A 19,427-nucleotide genomic window follows, 5' to 3' on the forward strand; every position below is an offset into this window, starting at 1 on the left:
CACACACTGATACGATACTGAAGCATCATCATCTTTTGTATCATTTGTTCGTTTGTTTTTATCTTACTGCGTTTGTCTTTCATTAATAATGCAATACCAAGATCACTCGGTTTCGACTCGGTATCTTGTGTGTAAATATATAACTAATAAAAAAATATGTATACAAATGCAACGAGAAAGTACGTTTTCTTGACGCGTATCTTCCTTACATGAATTCCTTTTCTCCTCCATATTCGATGATGTTAAATACCAAATGTCTGCGATTTAAATAGTTTATTTTTAACATACTCGTATTAAATACACCATATGTATAAGATAAAACGCAATATACTAAGCATATCGATGAGTAAAAGGTGTGTCGATATTCAGAACCATTATTTATTGATAAACGACGAATATTTCACTGCTAATTTTAATTAGTGAGAGAATGATGAGAGTTCTGAATACAACACTACAAAGCTAAACGTGAGTAGAGAACAAAAAAGATTGAATAAGTAACGAACTTATAAAAAAAAAAAAAAGAATGTTTTAGACAGACAGAAGGCACAGGATGATTTAACATACATGTACTGCTTTTTGATATATGCATTCGTACTGAATCTGAATTCGTCTTCTAACGACAGATGGATGCTACACACATAGTCTTCTAATGAAAATATAAGGTCGATGATACTGGTTTAAATAACTGTCGGAGATCGTTGCATGCACGACAATATAGATAGACATACATGAATACCACAGCATATATGTAATCTCAAAGTAAGTCTCCCAACGCTTTTGTTTCGATGCTACCTCCGCCTTTCTCCCTTTTGAGTTTTTCTCTTCTCCTTTTTCTCTTCTTTTAATTGTTTTTGCTTCTCTCTAAAATATAAAATTATTTTAAGTTTCACATATTCAACGCTTTTAAATTCATATCAGACTACAAATGGAAGATTGAGGATCGCAAATTGAAGATTAGAATTAAACTAGATAATTTTAATTGTAATCTATTTTGTTCTAATGGGTCGAATTTAAAAAACTATAACAAAGTCAGGTCACAAGTGATTTTGTCAGAACTTTATGAGAGAAAAAGATATATATATATCCTGTTTCTATCAATGCAGATTAACCTGAATCTTAATTTAATTTACTTTCTAATGTCCGTTTCTATTATGTAGTTAATTTTAATCTTGATTCAACAAATTACATCTTTTTCTAGTTTTAAGAATCAAAAAAAGATGAAGAGTAAGTTGAACGGAGATTAAAGTTAATCTACATTGGTAGAAATGGGCATAATTCTGAGAATTAGAAAAGGATAAAGAGTAAATTAAGTTTGATCTAGAAATGGATATTATCCAGTTGAATTCTGTTCTCCAATTCGCAATCTTTGATATAGTTCGAGAGCTTCTACCTGTCTTCCTTGTCCTTTTCCTTTTTCTTCTGACTCTCCAGTTTGGCCTTTTCTCTTTTTTCTCTTTCCTGCTGTATAATGGTAGCCGCGTTCAAATTCTTTTCGATTCCACAGTCTCCACCACCTGCTCCATCCTCTTCTCCATCTCCTTCGCTATTGTCTTCATCAGACATTTGACTGTATTGTGCTAGTATAGCCTCCCGTATTCGTCTCTCTTCCTCTGTATAGCTCCTCTGGGTTGTTGTGGGTAGACTCTGCGACTCCAGCATTTTTGCCAGTCTAACATCAACGTCTTCCATCGGTGCAGGTGCTGCGGCGACTTCCTCAGTTGGCAACCATTCTGCCCACGCGCTTAAGATTTCTGCTACATGTTTGCTGATGTTATCCTCCTGCAAAGGAAAAATCAAAACTCTATATCTCTATACTCTCTAAGCTCTTTAAATTAAAATCTCACTCTTCAACAGTAAAAATTAAATTGATCTTGAAAACGAACGGCTTAATTTTCAATCCTTAAGAGTGGATAATTCGCTCTTCAGAGAGATTCACTCTTAAAAGTTTTAAAGCGTAAGAAGCATTACATAATTTCGCGCAAGGATAAAAATGTATGTTCATGGCACGTTGAAGCGAATGAAAAACCGCGAGAATTTAAAGTTTCATAAAAAATCAATATATGGAGTCAACGTCAGCGTTCAATAACTCTTATTTTTGATCCCTGATGGGTCTATCCGTGCTCTCCTGGTGAACGAAAACGATAGACAGTTACACCGTGGAATGAATCGAGCGGGATTCGCGCGCTCACAGGTAAGACTCGCTGGAGAGAAGCATATGGGAGACGTAGACACGTACTTTCGGAGCACGAGTGACGAGCTCGCGGCTATTTCCGACCGGCTGACGACCGCGGCGGCCGCGCGTATTCTAACCTCAACGTGAGCAGCGCTTATCAACTACTCACCGTTATACCCGCGAGTATGCTCTCGAGCGCCTCGGTCTTCTCGTCCTCGGTTTCGTCACCTTCGAGGATGCCTTTGATGTACGTGCCAAAGACACCCTCGTCCGTATTGAGCGCCTGCAGCTTCCTGCTGAGCCAGGCGTCGAAGGAGCTCGCCGTGACCGCCATCACTCGTGCCAGCTCCGGCGCTCACGCGGTTTTAATTTCACCGGTCGCCTCTTCGCGCGCTCCGACTGTCGTAGGAAGAAAGGAAGGAAGGATGCAGCGTCGCCCCGATGACACTTGATCGTCCGAGCAGTCACATCTTTCGACACTGGACGCGACAAGCCGGCGAATGGACCCGGTCATCTCCACGAAGGCGTGGACATCGTCGCACCGGAGCTCAGACTTTATCCGTTTCTATGGCACTGATCTCGACGTGCGTAAAGTAAACGTATATGTCACGCGTGCTGTTACACACGACGTCGTGAATGCCGCACCGTTTTCTGGAGCGCATTTCCGGAGTATGCGCACCTTGATACTAAAACTAAACGCATCGCAACTGCGCGAGCGTGTATTGTGCCATAGTACGGCGTCGTAGATTTTTTTCATGCCAGAACGTGAAAGAGAATTTACAGTAGCTAAAGGCTTTAGAATTATAATTCGTACGTGATGTAGGAAATAAACGACTCTTACCAAATTTTCATCAGCTTGAATACTATAATTTGTCGAATAACAATATCAATTTGTCGAATATAATACTTATTATATTTCATTAATTTAGAATTAATTATTTTCTGTTGTTTGGACAGAAAAACTTGGATGAAGATTGCATTCAACAGAGAACGCAGTTTTGCAACTGTTGTAAAATTCTTTGATTAATTTATACATCTAGATTCAGTAAGGAATTAAGAATAAGAAAAAATGTATTTAAAAAAATGAATTTATCAATTTGTATGAAGCTGATGAATTTTAAAGATCATCGATCTGTTGCTTATTGAAATCGCTATTAAAAATTATTGAGGATCTATTTAAATAAACTTGCGCAGCTGCAATAATGTATGTAAACAGAAAAATTGACAAGTTAAAAAGGTTGCCATGAAAACCCATACAAACCTCCAAAAAACATCCTAAAGATTTCCAAGAAGACGTCCTGCGTCAAAGGAACGTTCCCAGGACATCCTTTGAACAAAATGTGCTGCAAGAAGATGCTATAAAAGAAAAAAAAAGTAAAAGCATGTCATATTGTTCATTTTTTCCATATTAGATGCAAATTTATTATGCAAATCTACTATGCGAGGTTACAATAGAATTAAGTCGTAGCGGTCGTAGGGTCTTAAGTCGTAGAAAATTGACCAATCATAGTCGATTATTCTTCTCATATTCGACTGTAATTGATTAATTTTCTACGACTTAAGACGCTACGACTTCTATTGTAGACCCCGCATTATGTATAAATCTTTGGTTATGCCCTTTTGAAGATAAAAAAAAAGAATTAAACGATTCAACTTCAAAGCTACCGCGTTTATCGTCAGATGATCGCGCTCGTGTGCCAATTGCCAACTTCACACCGATCGCAGCGACCCGGCGCGGCACAGTGCGGTAGTGTTTCCTGCTACTTCTCAGATGTATCGTTCTTTTCGTTGTCACGGACGTATTTAGCATAAAATATGAACGTGATCGCGAAATCGACAAATCTCTCGCCGTTCCTGCGGGCGACGGCGACTGTCGTCTCAAATGGAGGAATGCCTGTGGCCGCGACTGGTAAAGTTACCAAAGCGAAGGTTACCGTTCCCGAATCCTTTAGACGGAGACTCCAACAGACTGTCTATCAGGATCTTCTTACCGGACCTACGTACATAAGCTCGGGAGTCGCAGGTGCGTCCGCATTATCAGCCTATTCTACGCCACGAATATTCCGTGAATTCGTGTTCTTTTACAATAAATCACGCCGATATTCACGCTATTCGCGATTATATAATCGATATGCAAAGTCGCACACTTTGCAGATTGCTGCGCTATCAATTGAGCTTAGACCCCGTTGTACCAACGTTATTTTGGCTTTAAGCGAGACTTGTATCTGTCTTTATCCTTCTTTCTAAATAAATTAACACAGACTATATTTAGATTTTACTTAAAACCAAAATTAGTGCAATTGGGCCTTAGGCTTATAAATCCAGACAACATGCATTACCTAGAAAACGTCTTTATCTTTATGACGTCTTTTAGACATGCATATTATCTGGAAAGTTGCTCTAAAATAACTGTTATAAATATAAATTTATAGATGAAAATCTACAGAAGATCTTGATAGGTTTCCCCTCTATTTCCTCCCCCCTCCCCTTCCCCTTCTGTTCAACCTGAAACAATAATGTAAAACCCATGTTTCGATATATGCTACCAGTACTGGAATCTTTAGTTTACGTATATAGATTTTTAGTACTGACACTATCGAAAAAGTCAAAAGCCGGTACTCATAGTCGATTCTTATATTTGAGACTGTCTTAAGCATGATCAGATGGCTGTATTAGCATCTCAAGACTTTACTTAAGTTAATCTTAAAATAAAAACAGACTATAAATACCACCCACAGTCTATTCTTTTTATGCCTGTTTCTATTAATGTAGTTTAATTTTAATCTTGATTGAACTAACTCTTCATCTTTTTCTAGTTCTGAGAATTAGAAAACTATAAAGAATAAGTTGAACCGAAATTGAAGTTATCCTATATTAGTAGAAACAAGCATCAACTGACCTTCTTGCACATTCACATCTTGCAGTTCATTTTTTTTTCTTTTTCACATTGGAGAAAAAAAGAGAAAAAAATGAACAGTATGTACATATATAAAAAGTTCAACTAAAAACAACATCTATAATCTGGATTTATGTTGCTGCAGTCAGCACACAGGTACATCAGCGACGTTTGGCACATACCGACATTCAGTGGCCAGATTTCACCGATTATCGTCAACCTGCAACACAAGATCCATATTCCAAATCACGAGACAGTGCGTCATCCCGAAAGGGTATCTCCTATCTTATTGCAGCTGGTAAGTACAAAGAGATTATAGTTGATACATTATAAATATGAACTGTAATCTAAAACGTCTTCGATTTTGTGCATCTAGGTAGTTCTGTGGCAGGAGTTTATAGTGCAAAAGTAGTAGTGCACAACATGGTTGGCATGCTGAGCGCAACGGCTGATGTACTTGCCATGTCGAAAATCGAGATAAAGCTCGACAGTATTCCTGAGGGCAAGAGCGCTATCTTCAAATGGCGTGGAAAGCCTCTGTTTATACGACACAGGTAATTCAGGATAGTTGAAAATTTATTGCGTAAAGCCTGTATCAAACTATAGATTAAGATTGAAATTGGATTTGATCAGTTGAAGCACAGTTCATTAAACTTGATATTAGTTTTCTTTACTCTGATTGATTAAATTCCAATCCAATCTCAATTCCAGAGTGCTTTTCAGTAAAAGAGGTAGTGTAAGATTAATATTACATTTGTCCTACGACAAAATTTTTAAGCGTATTAATTTGCTGAAGGAGATTCTCGGATATCTCTATCCTATAGCCAATCAACAGGCTTGAAAAATTTGTCGTACGACAAATGTAATATCAGCCTAATCATTATATATTGCTATTTGCCAATGTTAAACAGAGATAAAATGATTCATTCTGTTAAGCTTAATACATAATTGAAAATAACAAATATCAATTTATTAGAAAGTACTATAGTATGATTTCTGATAGGTTAAAATCTGTTATTGTCTGTGCTTTCCAATTGTTTCTCAGATTTAAGAAAAAAAAAATGTTTGTGTTTAATGTAAGTATGGTATTATATTCATGGGAATTTATAGAATTGACTCAGAAATCGCAACGGAAAATAAAGTGAACGTTGCGAGTCTCCGCGATCCGGAAGAGGACAGCGCTCGCGTGAAGGATCCCAAGTGGTTGGTCATTATAGGCGTTTGCACACATTTGGGATGTGTACCCATCGCTAATGCGGGAGATTTCGGCGGTTACTATTGCCCGTGCCACGGGTCTCACTACGATGCCAGCGGTAGGATTCGAAAAGGACCGGCCCCGCTAAATCTCGAGGTACCACCCTATGAGTTTACCGAGGGTGGAACAGTGCTCGTTGTTGGTTAATGACTATTTGCGTTATCTGTAGTCAAATAATAAAATAATTTATAATATAGAATACTCCGTGGGTATGTGTATTATCTTGTTATTATCGCGAAAAAGATCAGAGAAATATGTTTTGTATATTTCTTGAAATTTAATGAAGAACCTTCATTTGAACATTGCAAAATTATTCGAATATTTCGAACGTAACAGCGTGACTGCTGTATCGGATTCAGAATAAACGTTAAGTGAAAAAAAATCTTTATGAAGATTAATTGCTCAATTTTACTGACATTTATAGAAACTCTTACAGAAATTTAAATACTTGGAAGGTAGTGATTAATTATTTGTTCTGAGTTAAGAGATGAGATGCGAGACGTATAACTAATAGAATTCGCGAAGCTCATTGAACGGTTATCATCGATCGGAATACTGTGATGTATTCGAAATGCGATTGATTCGAATAATTTCTAAATTTAGGACTTATGCGCAGGTAAACATTGAATCTTAAAAATATAATCTTTAAAATAGCATTCAATAACAAACATCTTCAAAGAGGATTGTAGTATTGAAGTATTGTCGTTGTTTTCAATACTCAAAATAAGTAATTAATCACTACCTTTCTGTATTAAATTAGCCAGTAATTCTTAGTACACACGATTGAATCATTTGTGTCATGGACACTTCTTTTCTTTGAAAAACTAGGAGCATTAAGTAATTAGTTTTTATTTATATACAATTTTTAAAAATATACAACCTTATAAATAAATTCCAAAGATGTTAAAACATATACATAAGAATGTCTCTCTCATTTAATAATTATATTTTTATATTTTTATATTGTGTTAAAGTAATGAAGGTTAATTCGGGGCACAAATGACCCATCATGTTGGTAAAAGAAAATCATGTGTTGTACTAAGAGTTAAATTAAATATCTGTAAAACGATATATACAATGAGCTTTTAAAGTGTAAAACTTAAGCTTTAAATCCTAAGCCATAAGAAATTAATCAATAACAGTTGATTATTCTTCTCATATTCGATTGCGATTGGTCAATTTCTCGGCTTAAAGCTTAAATTTAACACTTAAAAATCTCATTGTAGACACCGTTTAATGCCCATTTCTATTAATGTTGTTTAATTTTAATCTTGATTATTGAACTATCTCTTCATCTTTTTGTAGTTTCAAAAATTAGAAAAAGATAAAGTGCAAGTTGAATCGAAATTAATTAAGTTTATTTACATTGGTAGAAATGGACGTAAGGGATGCTTGCATTATATAACTTTCTAGAAAAACGAATTAATTGTATCAACCACGAGCACAAGACTCGTCGAATCCGCCACTTAGCTTCGGAAGCATCGTGTAATCTATGCGATCACACATCCCTCTGCCTCGTGATATGACTGAGGGTAGGGGGTTGTGGAGTGATACCGCTGCTTCCGCGAGGAGGCGCCAGCGATCGGCGGCACGGCCGAAATCCCCGGCGCGAGGCGACAATCGTCATCGCAATCGCCGGGCGATCGCTGCCGGTTTCACCTCGATCGCCCTCGTCGCTGCTGGCAGCGTACGGACGAGAGAAATCGCGCGCGGCGTGATCAATAGTCATTATCGCTCGGTCGTGTTCGTGACATTTAAGAGTTTCGAGTAGCCGCCGGTATTAGGCCGGCCGGCGCATAGCGGCGTTCGCCGCCGCTGATTGTACTTGTCGTCGTCACCGGATATATATTACGTATACAACACATATATTACATACGCGCGCGCTTTAACCCCCTCGCCAACCAGCTGACTCTCCTACTCTCCATCTCTCTTCTGTCTCACTCTTCTCCCGGAACTGACACTCGGAACCGCCGCCGGCGGAGCATCGCCGACGATGTATTGTCCGGTCGCGCGCCGTCAGCGAGCCGTGCCGCTTCGTCGCGTCGAAAGGGTTGAAAGCCGAGAGTAGGAAAAGGTCGTCGTCGCGGGAACAAGCGAGAAGAAAACGCAAGGAAGCGCGCCCCAATTGCCGGTGAGTAGCACGTATCGCAACGTATCGTTAAGAGCGACTTCTTTGTATCGTTTATCGAATTTAGTGATCATTTTTTTTTTCTCGAAACGTATGCGTATCATGTAATTAGCATTGATAAGTAAATGACAATTCGACGATACAAAAGACTCGCTATTAATGGACACGTCTAATATATTTCAGAAAAATACAAATGCCAATTAGAGCCAACAGTAGGTGTATGCGAATTTAAATTCTTTATTAAATAACAAATGAAGACGGTTCTACTCCTCGATTTTGGGTCATTCTCAATAATTAACAAAAACAAAACCTTAATTACAATATGAAGATTAAAGAGAATATCGCAGTGAAATACATTAAAATCGAGCAAGTCACGTTAAGATACAATAATTGAGGATGACTCAAAAGCGAGGGGGGGGGGGGGGAATTGAAACGTTTTTAATTTGGTATTTAACAAAAAATTTGAATTCGCACGCAAATACCCCGTGTTGGTTCTAATTGTACTTTTGTAATTTTTTCTAGAGCCTTTTATTATTCTCATTCTATATTTCTCGTAATATATTTCTCATCGATGATTCAGATTATTTGTATAGGAGTTCATTTTGATATTTAAACGCATAACGCGATTTGAATAACATCTGTTTTTTTGAATACTCGAACGTCACGTCACGCGACAAGCAGGAGGCATCTTACATGTATCTTTCAGATGAATATATTCCTCGAAACGTAATAAGTTTTCGAGCGATTTGTACACGGATTTCATTTCTAATTCAATTTAACGCGGCATCCTTCATACCAGAAACGGTTGCTCCAGCTTATGCGACTTTCCACGATGTCGAAATAAACTTCTCGTTTCGTCCCAGAGAAAGTCTCTCTTTTTTTTTTCCTTCGCGATGCCACGGAACATAGCTTAGGTCGCTCCGCGGTGTTGATCGCATTCTTTCCCGTGGAATTTCATGCATGTCCCGAAAGTCGATAAGCACAATGCCGCTGCGTTGACAATAACAATAATCGCGAAAGCGATAATAACGATCGACAGACGATGTTTTTCTCGTTTGCGCTTTTGCAATAGTATTAAGTTTACTAGATGAGAAATACAGGCAAATAGAAGTGAAGCGCGATAAATAGAACGCAATTAATCTTACAATGTTTAAATTGTAATACTTAATTACAATGTACAAATTTTAATACTTAAACAATAGTAATTGTTACACATACTTAAACAATAGTAATTGTTTAACACATTCAAAAACAACGTTTCGTTTGACTCCTATTACCTTGAATTATTTTCTTATTTGTGTTTGAATCAAAGGAAGTCTTCTAATACTTAACGTTTTAGATTAAATTATCTCATTATCGTCACACATAGAGTTCGATTGTTTTGTAGATATTAAGTTTGTTCTTTACTTGCCAGGAGTTTTATTAATTAATTAAATTTTTCGCATTTCGAAATAAAGACTTCTTCACAGTTTTTTTTTTTTTTGCAAAATGATGTTATCGCTAATTCTAAGGATTATTTTAAAGATTCAACATTTTTATATCCGGATGTTGTTAAGCTGAGTTTGGAAATTGTTTTTGGAAGAAACGATTTTTTGCTGAAATATCTAAAATTTAAATTACAGATCTGAAACAATTTTGTTGTTGATCTATCAAAAAATAATTATGTAGGAAATTCCAGCAGCAGAGCTGCAAAAAATTTTAATAACCAGCTTGAGCGCGTCCTACATAATTTTGATAGTCCAATAAAATTACTCCTGGGTCTGTACGTAATTTTTCAATATTTTAGCAAAGCATTCTTTTCTCTCGTGCATATTTCAAATACGGCACGCAATATCCGGATCGATGATAACCGTTCAATGAGCTCCGCGAATCATACGTCTCGCATCTCATCCCTTGTTTGGTAACACGGGCATCGGCATAAACTCGAGCCGGCATGTGTTTGTGTATCTGCACGCCTGGGTCATTCGATGATTTCCGTACACGTGAGCCGTGCTTTGCATCCCGGTAACGGTTCCAAAAGCAACCACCGCACCGCTGCTCTTCGCAACGCTTCGCGGCTTCGTGCGTGCGTTCTGACCTTTACATTTCTATTTATGTAAATAAAGACAAGATCGTCGTTTGTTCGAATACGCTGCGCAGCGAGCGACGCGTTGCATATTCAAAATTCACACGAGCAGTCGGACCAACGATCAGTGCAGACCTTGATCGGTTGTGTAATTAGGAATCGTAACGTTCCTTTTAACATGAAATGAGAAAAGACACTCTTAAGGTGGTGAGAAATAGTAATAACAATTCGCTAATTACGTCGAGAGCAACGTGTTGTTTTGTGAAAAAAAAAAAAAAAAAAACAATTAACATGCTCATCTCTCGTGGAGAAATTAAAGCCTGCGGCACACGATGCGTGTTTTCTCGTTGAATTGTTTGCGTTTTAATAAATTATTCGAAATTTCGTATATAATGTAATTCTAGTAATACACTAAACCCCAAGCTATCCAGCAGGTAAAAGAAAAAAACGCAGTATGCCGCGGGCTTAAAGTAGTAAACGTTAGATTGTCTCATTATCAATTATACATTATCGCGTAGAAAAATATTGGTAGAGATATGTAACGGGAAGTGTGAAAACAAACGTACGACGCGGCCGCACCGATTCGCGTGCACCGATATTTTTCTCCTATCGATCAATTGTCCGAACGCGTGCTCTTCTTTCGGCGATCTCTCCCTTCGTAACTTTGTTCTGGCGGAGACTGTACCCGTTGTTCGCAAAGACGATCGTTACCCACCCCGGGTGAGGATCTCCAAGAAAGTTGCAAGTGCAAAGGCTGAGCGGGCACGAGTTGCAATGCAAATGCCGTCGGGTTCCTGGCATTCTAATTCTTATGCGTCAGCGAGCGAGAAAACGCGGCCGAGAGTGCGGCGCGCGCGCACGGAAGAAGGGAGCCGCTGTCTTCTCTCGCAGGATCCAGTTTCCCTTTTTCGCTTTCTCTCTCTCTCTCTCTCTCTCTCTCTCTCTCTCTGTCTCGTCCTTTCTCCCTTTCTCTGTTTCTCCTCGCCTCCGACGGCGCAGGACGAGACTCTTTGCTGCTTTGTGCCCTGCATCTACCGAGCGCACTCGTTCTCCCTCGTGCGTACGCGTATGCGTGCGTGCGTGCGTGCGTGCGTGCGTGCGCGCACGCGAAATTGCGTGCGTCGTAACGAGAGAAAGAAAGACGGGGAGGAAGAGAAGGAGAGAATGAACCGAACCCCGCCGCAACACGCGGGCCTTCACGCTGGAGGAGAATCAATAGATGTGCGTTGCATCTTGCCCCTCCTCGTCCCCCCCGCAATCCCCCCTCTTCGCGCGTTTTCGGCTGCCACCCTTCTGCCACTGACTCCGACCTTCGCACGCGAGTGCGTACTTCGCCGTGTACTTTGCGAGTGCCGCATACGATTTACGAGGCACGCAGCCGAATCTGCATTCACGGACGCTATTAATCCGCGGGGAATCCGCGTAAGAATGGAAATTGATCGGCGGAGAAACGAGCGGTAAAACGAAAAAAATACGAAGCGGAGATGCACTTTCGATCGCGCTGTCCTGTACAGCTCCGTTGAATCTGATCTGCAATGTGCCGTTTGCTTTTTTTTTTTTATCCCAGACAACACGCAATGTCTAGATGCCTAAGTCTTTATACGATGTCTTTTATATACCTTCAGACACGTGTACTTCAAAAGACGTCTTTATGATGTCTTGATGAGACGACATGCTTATTGTCCGGAATGTTTTTTGTTTCTTTTTTTTTTTTTACCTCTTGCCTTTTGCCGTCTTATTCTGTATTTTGTTTTCCGTCGCCTGAGATAAAATCGAAAAAGAAATCTGGTTGACCAACTTCGGAAGAGACAAGAAATATGTGACATGACATGAAATATGTGACATGAAACACGATTGTCAATAAATCGCGAGAGAAAGACAAAGAGATAGAAAGCAAGAAACAGGAAGCAGAGAGCACATTGCAGATCGGGCTTTATTTCATAATATGAAATGCGAAACATTACCTGTTCCGCATTTTTGCGAGAGATCGAATCTCTTGTATTGTATAAGAAACAAGATAGATGAACGTCGTTTTTTTTTCCCGTCTCGTTTCGCGCCAATGAATCGATACGGGCGTTATCCGTGAAAGGTCGAAAGTTCGAAGAAATTAGCGACTGAATCTACTCGTGCGAGCTAATCTTATTCCTCTCACGTACTTTCGCTTCGCCCCGATGGATCCCGTTCGCCCTTTTATCATCTTTTTAACTTTTCCGCAACCCGTTCTGTGGATTTTTGTCCGTGTCGTTGCGTTTTGTACGCCATATTGCTACCCTTGCCTCGACTATCGCGATCCTATCCGTCTAGGAACTTGACGCATATATCAAGATACGGTAGCAGGATAAAGGCTAATTATCACGTAGTCCTAGCAAACGGTATAATTTAAGGTATACATGCCCGGCTCGTATTTTCTATTGAACTTCCCGCGGCATCGATTGCCCGTAAAGATACCTGTGTGAATGTTAAGCCGCCCTTTTCAACCGCTTACTGAATTATTTACATTGACGATTGTCGTTAAGAAAGCCTTTCCGTCTCCCGCCTCCTCTTTGCCAATTCAAGTATAATTAAGAAGGGTTAAATTAAGGAATACATATATACATATTAGATATTTCCCAAAATCTATTAAGATGCACGATATTCAAATTTTTCGAAGAAATATTTTTGACCGTTTGCAACTTTCATTCGTTATATTTACAACATTAAAATATTGGTTACGCAATAGTGCTGCCTTTTTCATACCGAAGTGAAGTTTGAATGTCGAGGAAGTGAATTAGTTATCGTTGAGGGCGAAAGCTGAGACTATATTCTGGAAATTTCTCCTCCAGTAAATCATATACGTCGGCCTTCGTCTTCAGCTGTGACGACAGAGATCGAACATCCCCTTTGTCTTTGTCAGAGGAAGAGCCAATGGTATCTACTGTCTCTCGATATTACGCAACGAATGATACCCCTCTCGAGAAAATTGAATAGCGCTGCAAATAAACGCCCAGCGTTTGCCTTTTTCCCGCAGTCGTCGTGCATCGTCCCACCGGTCGAAAGGAGGCCCTCGTCTTTAAGCGTAGCTATGTTTCGTGCATCGCGTTGTACGGGGGTTTAGGTAGACCGAAAGTAGCGACAAGGTTTGGAGGTCGATAGGACGGGGTGAGATCGAAAGTGAGACCGCGAAGGGAAAGCGGCGAAAGTGAGAGCGCGAGTAATCGTAATCGTAAACACACAACCCGGCGCAGCGTGGGCGGAGGAGAAGGGAAGAGAAGTGAGAAGAGGGAAAATGGAGGGAAACTCCGGACGAAAGGGAAAGGGAAGGGGTGCGAGGGGGGGGGAGTGGAGGGACAAGTGAGAGTGAAGAGGGCGGCCGAGGGGGCGCGAAAGAGGGTGGTAGAGAGGGCGAGAGAGAGGCGCAGGTGAAAGTGAAGCGAAGGTGGTCGAGTTAGAACGGTAGCATTCGGGGAGGGTGAAAGGAGGTTAATGATTAGTTCTTCCGAGGTCGGGGGCTGTTGCCGGGTGCAGGTTGCTTCGCTCTTCCCCTTGATCGCTCTTTCCTCCCCTACCTCTTTCTCATCATCATCCTCCTCCTTCTTCTCCTTCTCCACCACCACCTCCTCCTCCTCCTCTTCCTCCTCCTCCCGTTTCCTGCCGCCATTCCGCGTTCCCCCTCTTGTGCCGATATCTCCTCTTTTCCCCTCGATCCCTTTATCATTCTCTTCAACCCCCTTCGTACTCTCGGCCATTCTACCAACCTCCAAAAATTCAGACCCCACCACCATCGCTGAAGCTACGCACGCACGACGGAGTTTGAGGGCTTGCAAGGTTGTTCTCCCCTCCATTCTAAGCTGCTCCCAGGAACGTGTTGATTATTTATGGGGCCATTCTAAAAATCACAATATGTATAAATATATATATATATATAAGTTTCTATTTCGGTATGAATTTTATCGAGATTTTATTCGAGCTCGAAAGGAAATGTCACCGGTGCTGCACTCGTGACATTTTTCCGTTTATTTCAATAAATGAATTATTGATCGCATCGAGTAAATATTACGTGCATTTATCTTTTACATTATGAATCCGTGTTGAAATAAATTTTAAATTTAATGTCTCCTACGAGACACATTTCCGTTGTCCAGTATTATCATTTCCCGCAGAATACAGTTAAAATGTGTTCTAAGGTACAATATTAAAAGCTGCTCGCTTATGCAAATTACGGTTATTACAGCGAAGTAAAATATTACGCGGTTCATATTACGCATCGTCGGCGTAGGTCGACGCGCTGCACAATGTAGCAGCGAGTCTTATATCGATCCTCGAAATTGGCGGCATCTCCACGCTCGAGAGAGGACGCATTCAGAGTCACCTGCCTAATCTGACTAACAAATTTTATGCAGGGGACAAGTGCCGTGTATATACACCGGCGTTTCAATCTTAATGATTAGAACGCGGCTGATGATACGCTTCCCTCGTACGCGTTAGAAAGATTTCGTAAAGCTCGGGCCCGTGTTCGTATACGATAATTTCGAATGCAGGTGCACGACCCTCCGTCGTTAAGAACGGTCGGCCGTAACCATCGCCGCGCATAAATATTTAATTCAACCAAAACCTTCACGCGCTTATATAAAAATTCATATTGGAATCTCTATGCTGTAGAATAACTGCAAATTATTACTATCGTGCGGAGAGTTTTTCTTTTTTTATTAATAAAATAAATCTCGATTTAAATTTTAATTTCTTAAACGAAATTTCCATTTATTCACAACCAAATTACGCTTGAAATAGATATATTTGTCTACGGAAACAATAATTTATAATACCTATCAAAAAACTAAGAGATATATATATATATATATATATATATACTCTTTAAAACTTTTAGAGTGAAAGCTCATTCTGAAGAGTAGTACAAGCTCACTCTTGAAGATTGAAAACGGAGCCACTCTTTTTAATATGATTGGCTCAATTTTCACTCTTTAGAATGAGATTCCACTTCGAAGAATTTCGAGAGTGTCTATTTATTTTTCTGATATTTTATATGGTGAAATTTAAGCTTTCCTCCGAGCGTAAACTCTGTTTACTTGCATCGCGACTTCATCGGTGAATCAATCGTCTCACGCGATGCTCTTGGGCATTTTCTGTTGCGTCCATTACGTAGCAACGGGCTTATTTTGTCGATTCCTCGACGGCGCCGCCGCGTCCGGTTCTCCCGTTCTTCGTTATCCGGTAGCCGGTAGTTAAATTATTTTATCGATTTACGCGAAAGAATCTCTCTTCTCCAGGGAGAGTGAAAGAGAAAGTGGAAAAAGAGAGAAAAAGTAGAAGACGAGGAAAAAAGATTTGCCGTGGCCGCGCACCACCCTTTGCAGCGTCAGCCCTGGGCTCCCTAACGGCCTCCGAGGACTTTCCAACGAAAGTGATGGCCGTAGCTGCGTAGGAAGGACGGCGGGAGAACGATATGCGGGGGTGGTAGTGACGGTGGTGCTCCGTGTTCTCAGCTCTCCCGCGAGAGGGAGGGAGGGAGGGAGGAGTTGGCAGAGTCGTCGTTGACGGAGGGGTTGGTCGGCCGCGAGGGAGGTCGGCTTCAGAGGACGGCAGGAACGGCAGGAAGGGCGATACGATAGCGAACACGCGCGCGAGGGTTGATGCGGGTAGACGCGGGGGCGAGGGATGGGTAACGCCGGTAACCTTGCAACCCTCTTGCGTACGCGCTCGCTTAAGGAAGGGGAAGAGAGAGAGAGAGAGAGAGAGAGAGAGAGACTGGAATCCTGCGGCCGCTGGAGGGGTGGCTGCCGGCCGCGGGTTTGCGAAGGCAGTCGGGGGTGCAGCCGCGCACCGGGGCGGCAGTGACGGGCGTGACGTAGTCGGAGGAGGATGTATGCCCCTGTTGGCGAGGGCCCCAGCAACCAACGACCATCCCTGGTCAATCCATGGTGGCTTCATCCGCCAGGTACGGTCGACCAGTTGTTGCTGTTATTGTTTTCGTTATTCTATCGCGCCTCCTCCACCTGTCGCGTTATCGACGTCGAATGTTGATACCGTTCATATCGTTGCGGGAGGCTTTCGCGGGTAACTTGTTTGTTTTGATCGCAACTCTCGGGAGTCGATGCGTGGGGTGTGGGAGATTGCGAAGGGCGGCTTTGAACTTGAAGCATAGCGGCGGTGCTACCTAGAGGAGGAGGGATGTAAAGCTTGCTCGCGGCAGCGAATACATGGTGTGAAATAGTGAATTTTTGGATAGCGTCTCATGGTTGGTGAAACGATCGAGGTTTTAATACGCCAGTGGAAAAAAAAATTATCAACTTCAACTGATATAAAAATAAGTTGTTTTTACAATGTGATCTGCTAGTCTCTTATTTAATTTATTTTATTTTTGTTTGTTATATAGAAATTAAGAAACTTCATTCTCATTATTCTATTTACTATCCTAATTATTCTAAATATTTTTATTAATATTTTGCAATGTGTGCGTCCTGTATAGTTTACAGTATAAGTGTACTTGTTTGAATTGCGATGATTTATTAGTGCAATCAAATATATGATTTTCTCGCTTCAAAAGTAAAACAACTAAAAAAATTAAATTTGCCTGAAAAGGGAAGAATTATTTTTCAATTTGACAGAGAATTACTGATTAATTAAATTATATCGGCAAAAACGATATATTCCTAATACGATCAAATAAAATTTTTATTTCACAACCCATAAAAAATTACTCTTTTTAAGGTAATGATTTTTTATTTGAGTTAAATTAGTTCCATTTTTATTATTGGTAAAATAATGTTTATATCAAATTTATTCATATTTTTTAATAATAACTCAAAAACAATATCTTTTTATTGTTTTTTTGTGTGACTTTTGAAATAAAGGAGTGATATATGAAATTTAACGCAATTATACAATTTTATTTAACGAAATAATTACGATTTTATGTAAATTGTATGATATTCTAATATCTTTTTATTCTCTCTCTTAAATGTATTCTTAAAAAATATATCTCCCTCATAATGTAAAGTGCCATTGAAATTCGCTATTCTAACTAATGTATATTTAAATGCCCATAGTATTCCCATGTTGATATTATTTTAATCGTTAGCCGTTAATGCTCTATATAACATTGTAACTATCTCAACAAATTACAGTTTGCACGCTCGTTAAATTGCCGGCTATTATTACACGCATATACCGTGATTTCAATGCTTCCTTTGTTTCTGTCTCTACAAAATGCGTGCACGTGTAGCAGCAGCAGCAGCAGCACGTCGTCGTACATGCATTATGTCCGTAGCGGTGCCTTGTCGGAAGTCGCGTTTATTTCGTGGCGTCATAAAAATGGATCGTACATTCTGCTTCTTCCACCTAATTTCCCTCCCCGGTGTCGTCTGCGGCTTCGAAAAAACGCGCATAGCTCCCGCGGGGCGGAACCTCCCGCTAACGACCTCCATTCGGAAAATTTATTGCGCTGCCGTTCGCTTTATACGGCGACCAGAAAAACCATTCCTTCGCGGCCCCGGACACACGAAAAAGTCAACGCGACTTCCGTGTACGCGATGATTTTTCAAAACCAGGCTACTCCATGTTGAGCAATTGAGCTAGAAGAAAATTCTCAGAGTAATCTTTGCACTTTCATCTGATCTATTTAACAAACTTCTATGGCTCATCCTTTCGAATTATAGATCTTGTGCTACTCTTTTCTGACTTATAACGAATTCGATTGGATCGCACTAATGCACACTGAGATTGATTTAATCTGATTGTGAGTGTAAAAGTGAAAATTGTAAATATTCAGAATTATAAAATATATATTTTACCTCTAACACTAATAAATTATACGAGCCTAGCTAGATGTTTATTGCAAACTTTTAGGCAAACTACAGTTAAAACAACAAACGATTTCGATCTTTAATCAGGTCGTTATTATCTGGGATAAAGGTCGAAACATCTGTTTAAACTGCATTTTATTTAAAAGTTAACAATAATAGACCCAGGCTTGTAATCTCTGATCTAATTTAATTTGTATCTTATTCATTCAGAGAGCTTCATTTCGTCTTGTTTTTTTTTTTATGATAAAGTGTATTGAAGATTTCGCGATTTAAGCGTTACTGTATTTATTTCAAACATACGCTTTTATACCAATCTGTGTATGACATAATTGGTCTGTTTTCTGTACGAGATAGTGTTAGATTGCATTAGAACTCTCTTTCTCACTTTCAAATATCAAACATATGCCTATCTCACTCCAAGTTCCTATCACACTTCCAAAAGTGTACGCTAGTTTAGCCACAGAAAACAGACCTACAGCGTCTGATTGGATCCACCAGTGCATTCTGAGTGCATCCAATCAATTTTGCTATTAAATGTGACGATATCTCGCCTGTTAATGATTGAAGAACGCGTTCGGCCGCATCGTATCTGCGAAACGGCGATATTCAATTGCTGACGATTAGAATTTCGGGGGAGGGAACGCGTCGCATTCCGGAAGCTCCACTTTCCTACCTACGGATCGTGGAACGATGTGCATCAGAAGAGGACATAGCACATCGCTCGCTCATGACGATCAAATCTACTAGTAGGGGCACACTGTTGAGCCGGCCCAAAACGTAGGGCTACCGGCGTGGCGGAGGAGGAACGAGAGCCCCCGCGAAAGAAAGAGAAAAAGAGGGGAAGTCGAACGAGCCGGGCATAACCCATAGAACAGTCCAATTCAGATCGTGCTTCGCGCTGGGCGTTTTCGGCGCGCACGCTTCATTCGCGCTCGTGCGCTACCGATTTGCGCACGACTTACGACTTCGGCGGAGGAGTAGTATTGTCCTTCGGGATGATTGACATTGATCTCGCGTACGCGCTGTGCCCATTCCGTTGATTGTTGTTACCGCAGCGATTGCTGCACTTTCCTGCATTTCTGTTCGCCGTCTTGTGAATGAGTCATAAGTG

At 40.4% G+C, this 19,427-nt stretch overlaps 3 protein-coding genes across 4 annotated transcripts in view; 2 read left to right on the forward strand and 1 right to left on the reverse strand.

Moving 5' to 3' along the window:
* Positions 1-510: 510 nt before the first annotated feature.
* LOC108754860 (coiled-coil domain-containing protein 43) lies at positions 511-2,881 on the reverse strand. The gene is made up of 3 exons (XM_018497491.1): positions 2,343-2,881; positions 1,391-1,779; positions 511-861 (listed from the first exon to the last, which is right to left on the reverse strand). Exons 1-3 carry the CDS (start codon positions 2,505-2,507, stop codon positions 789-791), a joined length of 627 nt encoding a protein of 208 aa, XP_018352993.1. The 5' UTR covers positions 2,508-2,881; the 3' UTR covers positions 511-788.
* A 523-nt stretch (positions 2,882-3,404) lies between these two features.
* Positions 3,405-6,706, forward strand: LOC108754858 (cytochrome b-c1 complex subunit Rieske, mitochondrial). 2 transcript variants are annotated; one of them, XM_018497487.1, is made up of 5 exons: positions 3,405-3,547; positions 3,854-4,196; positions 5,215-5,367; positions 5,446-5,623; positions 6,180-6,706. In XM_018497487.1, the coding sequence occupies exons 2-5, from the start codon at positions 3,989-3,991 to the stop codon at positions 6,469-6,471; spliced, it is 831 nt and encodes a 276-aa protein (XP_018352989.1). In that variant the 5' UTR covers positions 3,405-3,547; positions 3,854-3,988; the 3' UTR covers positions 6,472-6,706. The 2 variants fall into 2 exon arrangements, with proteins under 2 accessions (XP_018352989.1, XP_018352991.1); XM_018497489.1 differs by having other exon boundaries at positions 3,854-4,082.
* Positions 6,707-8,420: 1,714 nt separating this feature from the next.
* LOC108754825 (protein abrupt) overlaps positions 8,421-19,427 on the forward strand; it is a 60,899-nt gene continuing 49,892 nt past the window's right edge. The window contains exon 1 of the mRNA XM_018497447.1: positions 8,421-8,455. The gene's annotated coding sequence lies outside the window, so the exon portion shown is untranslated. The remainder of the gene's footprint in view (positions 8,456-19,427) is intronic.

This window comes from Trachymyrmex septentrionalis, unplaced genomic scaffold (assembly GCF_001594115.1).
Source record: "Trachymyrmex septentrionalis isolate Tsep2-gDNA-1 unplaced genomic scaffold, Tsep1.0 scaffold81, whole genome shotgun sequence".
Lineage (NCBI taxonomy): Eukaryota > Metazoa > Arthropoda > Insecta > Hymenoptera > Formicidae > Trachymyrmex > Trachymyrmex septentrionalis.

Bases quoted from the DNA above. Each gene is read 5' to 3' on its own strand.
- LOC108754860 (XM_018497491.1), bottom strand. From the start codon at position 2,507: ATGGCGGTCACGGCGAGCTCCTTCGACGCCTGGCTCAGCAGGAAGCTG. The intron at 1,780-2,342 runs GTGAGTAGTTGA...TTTCCTTTGCAG, and splicing joins GCATACTCGCGGGTATAACG to GAGGATAACATCAGCAAACA. The intron at 862-1,390 runs GTAGAAGCTCTC...TTTATATTTTAG, and splicing joins GAAAAGGACAAGGAAGACAG to AGAGAAGCAAAAACAATTAA.
- LOC108754858 (XM_018497487.1), top strand. From the start codon at position 3,989: ATGAACGTGATCGCGAAATCGACAAATCTCTCGCCGTTCCTGCGGGCG. The intron at 4,197-5,214 runs GTGCGTCCGCAT...ATGTTGCTGCAG, and splicing joins CATAAGCTCGGGAGTCGCAG to TCAGCACACAGGTACATCAG. The intron at 5,624-6,179 runs GTAATTCAGGAT...GGGAATTTATAG, and splicing joins CCTCTGTTTATACGACACAG to AATTGACTCAGAAATCGCAA.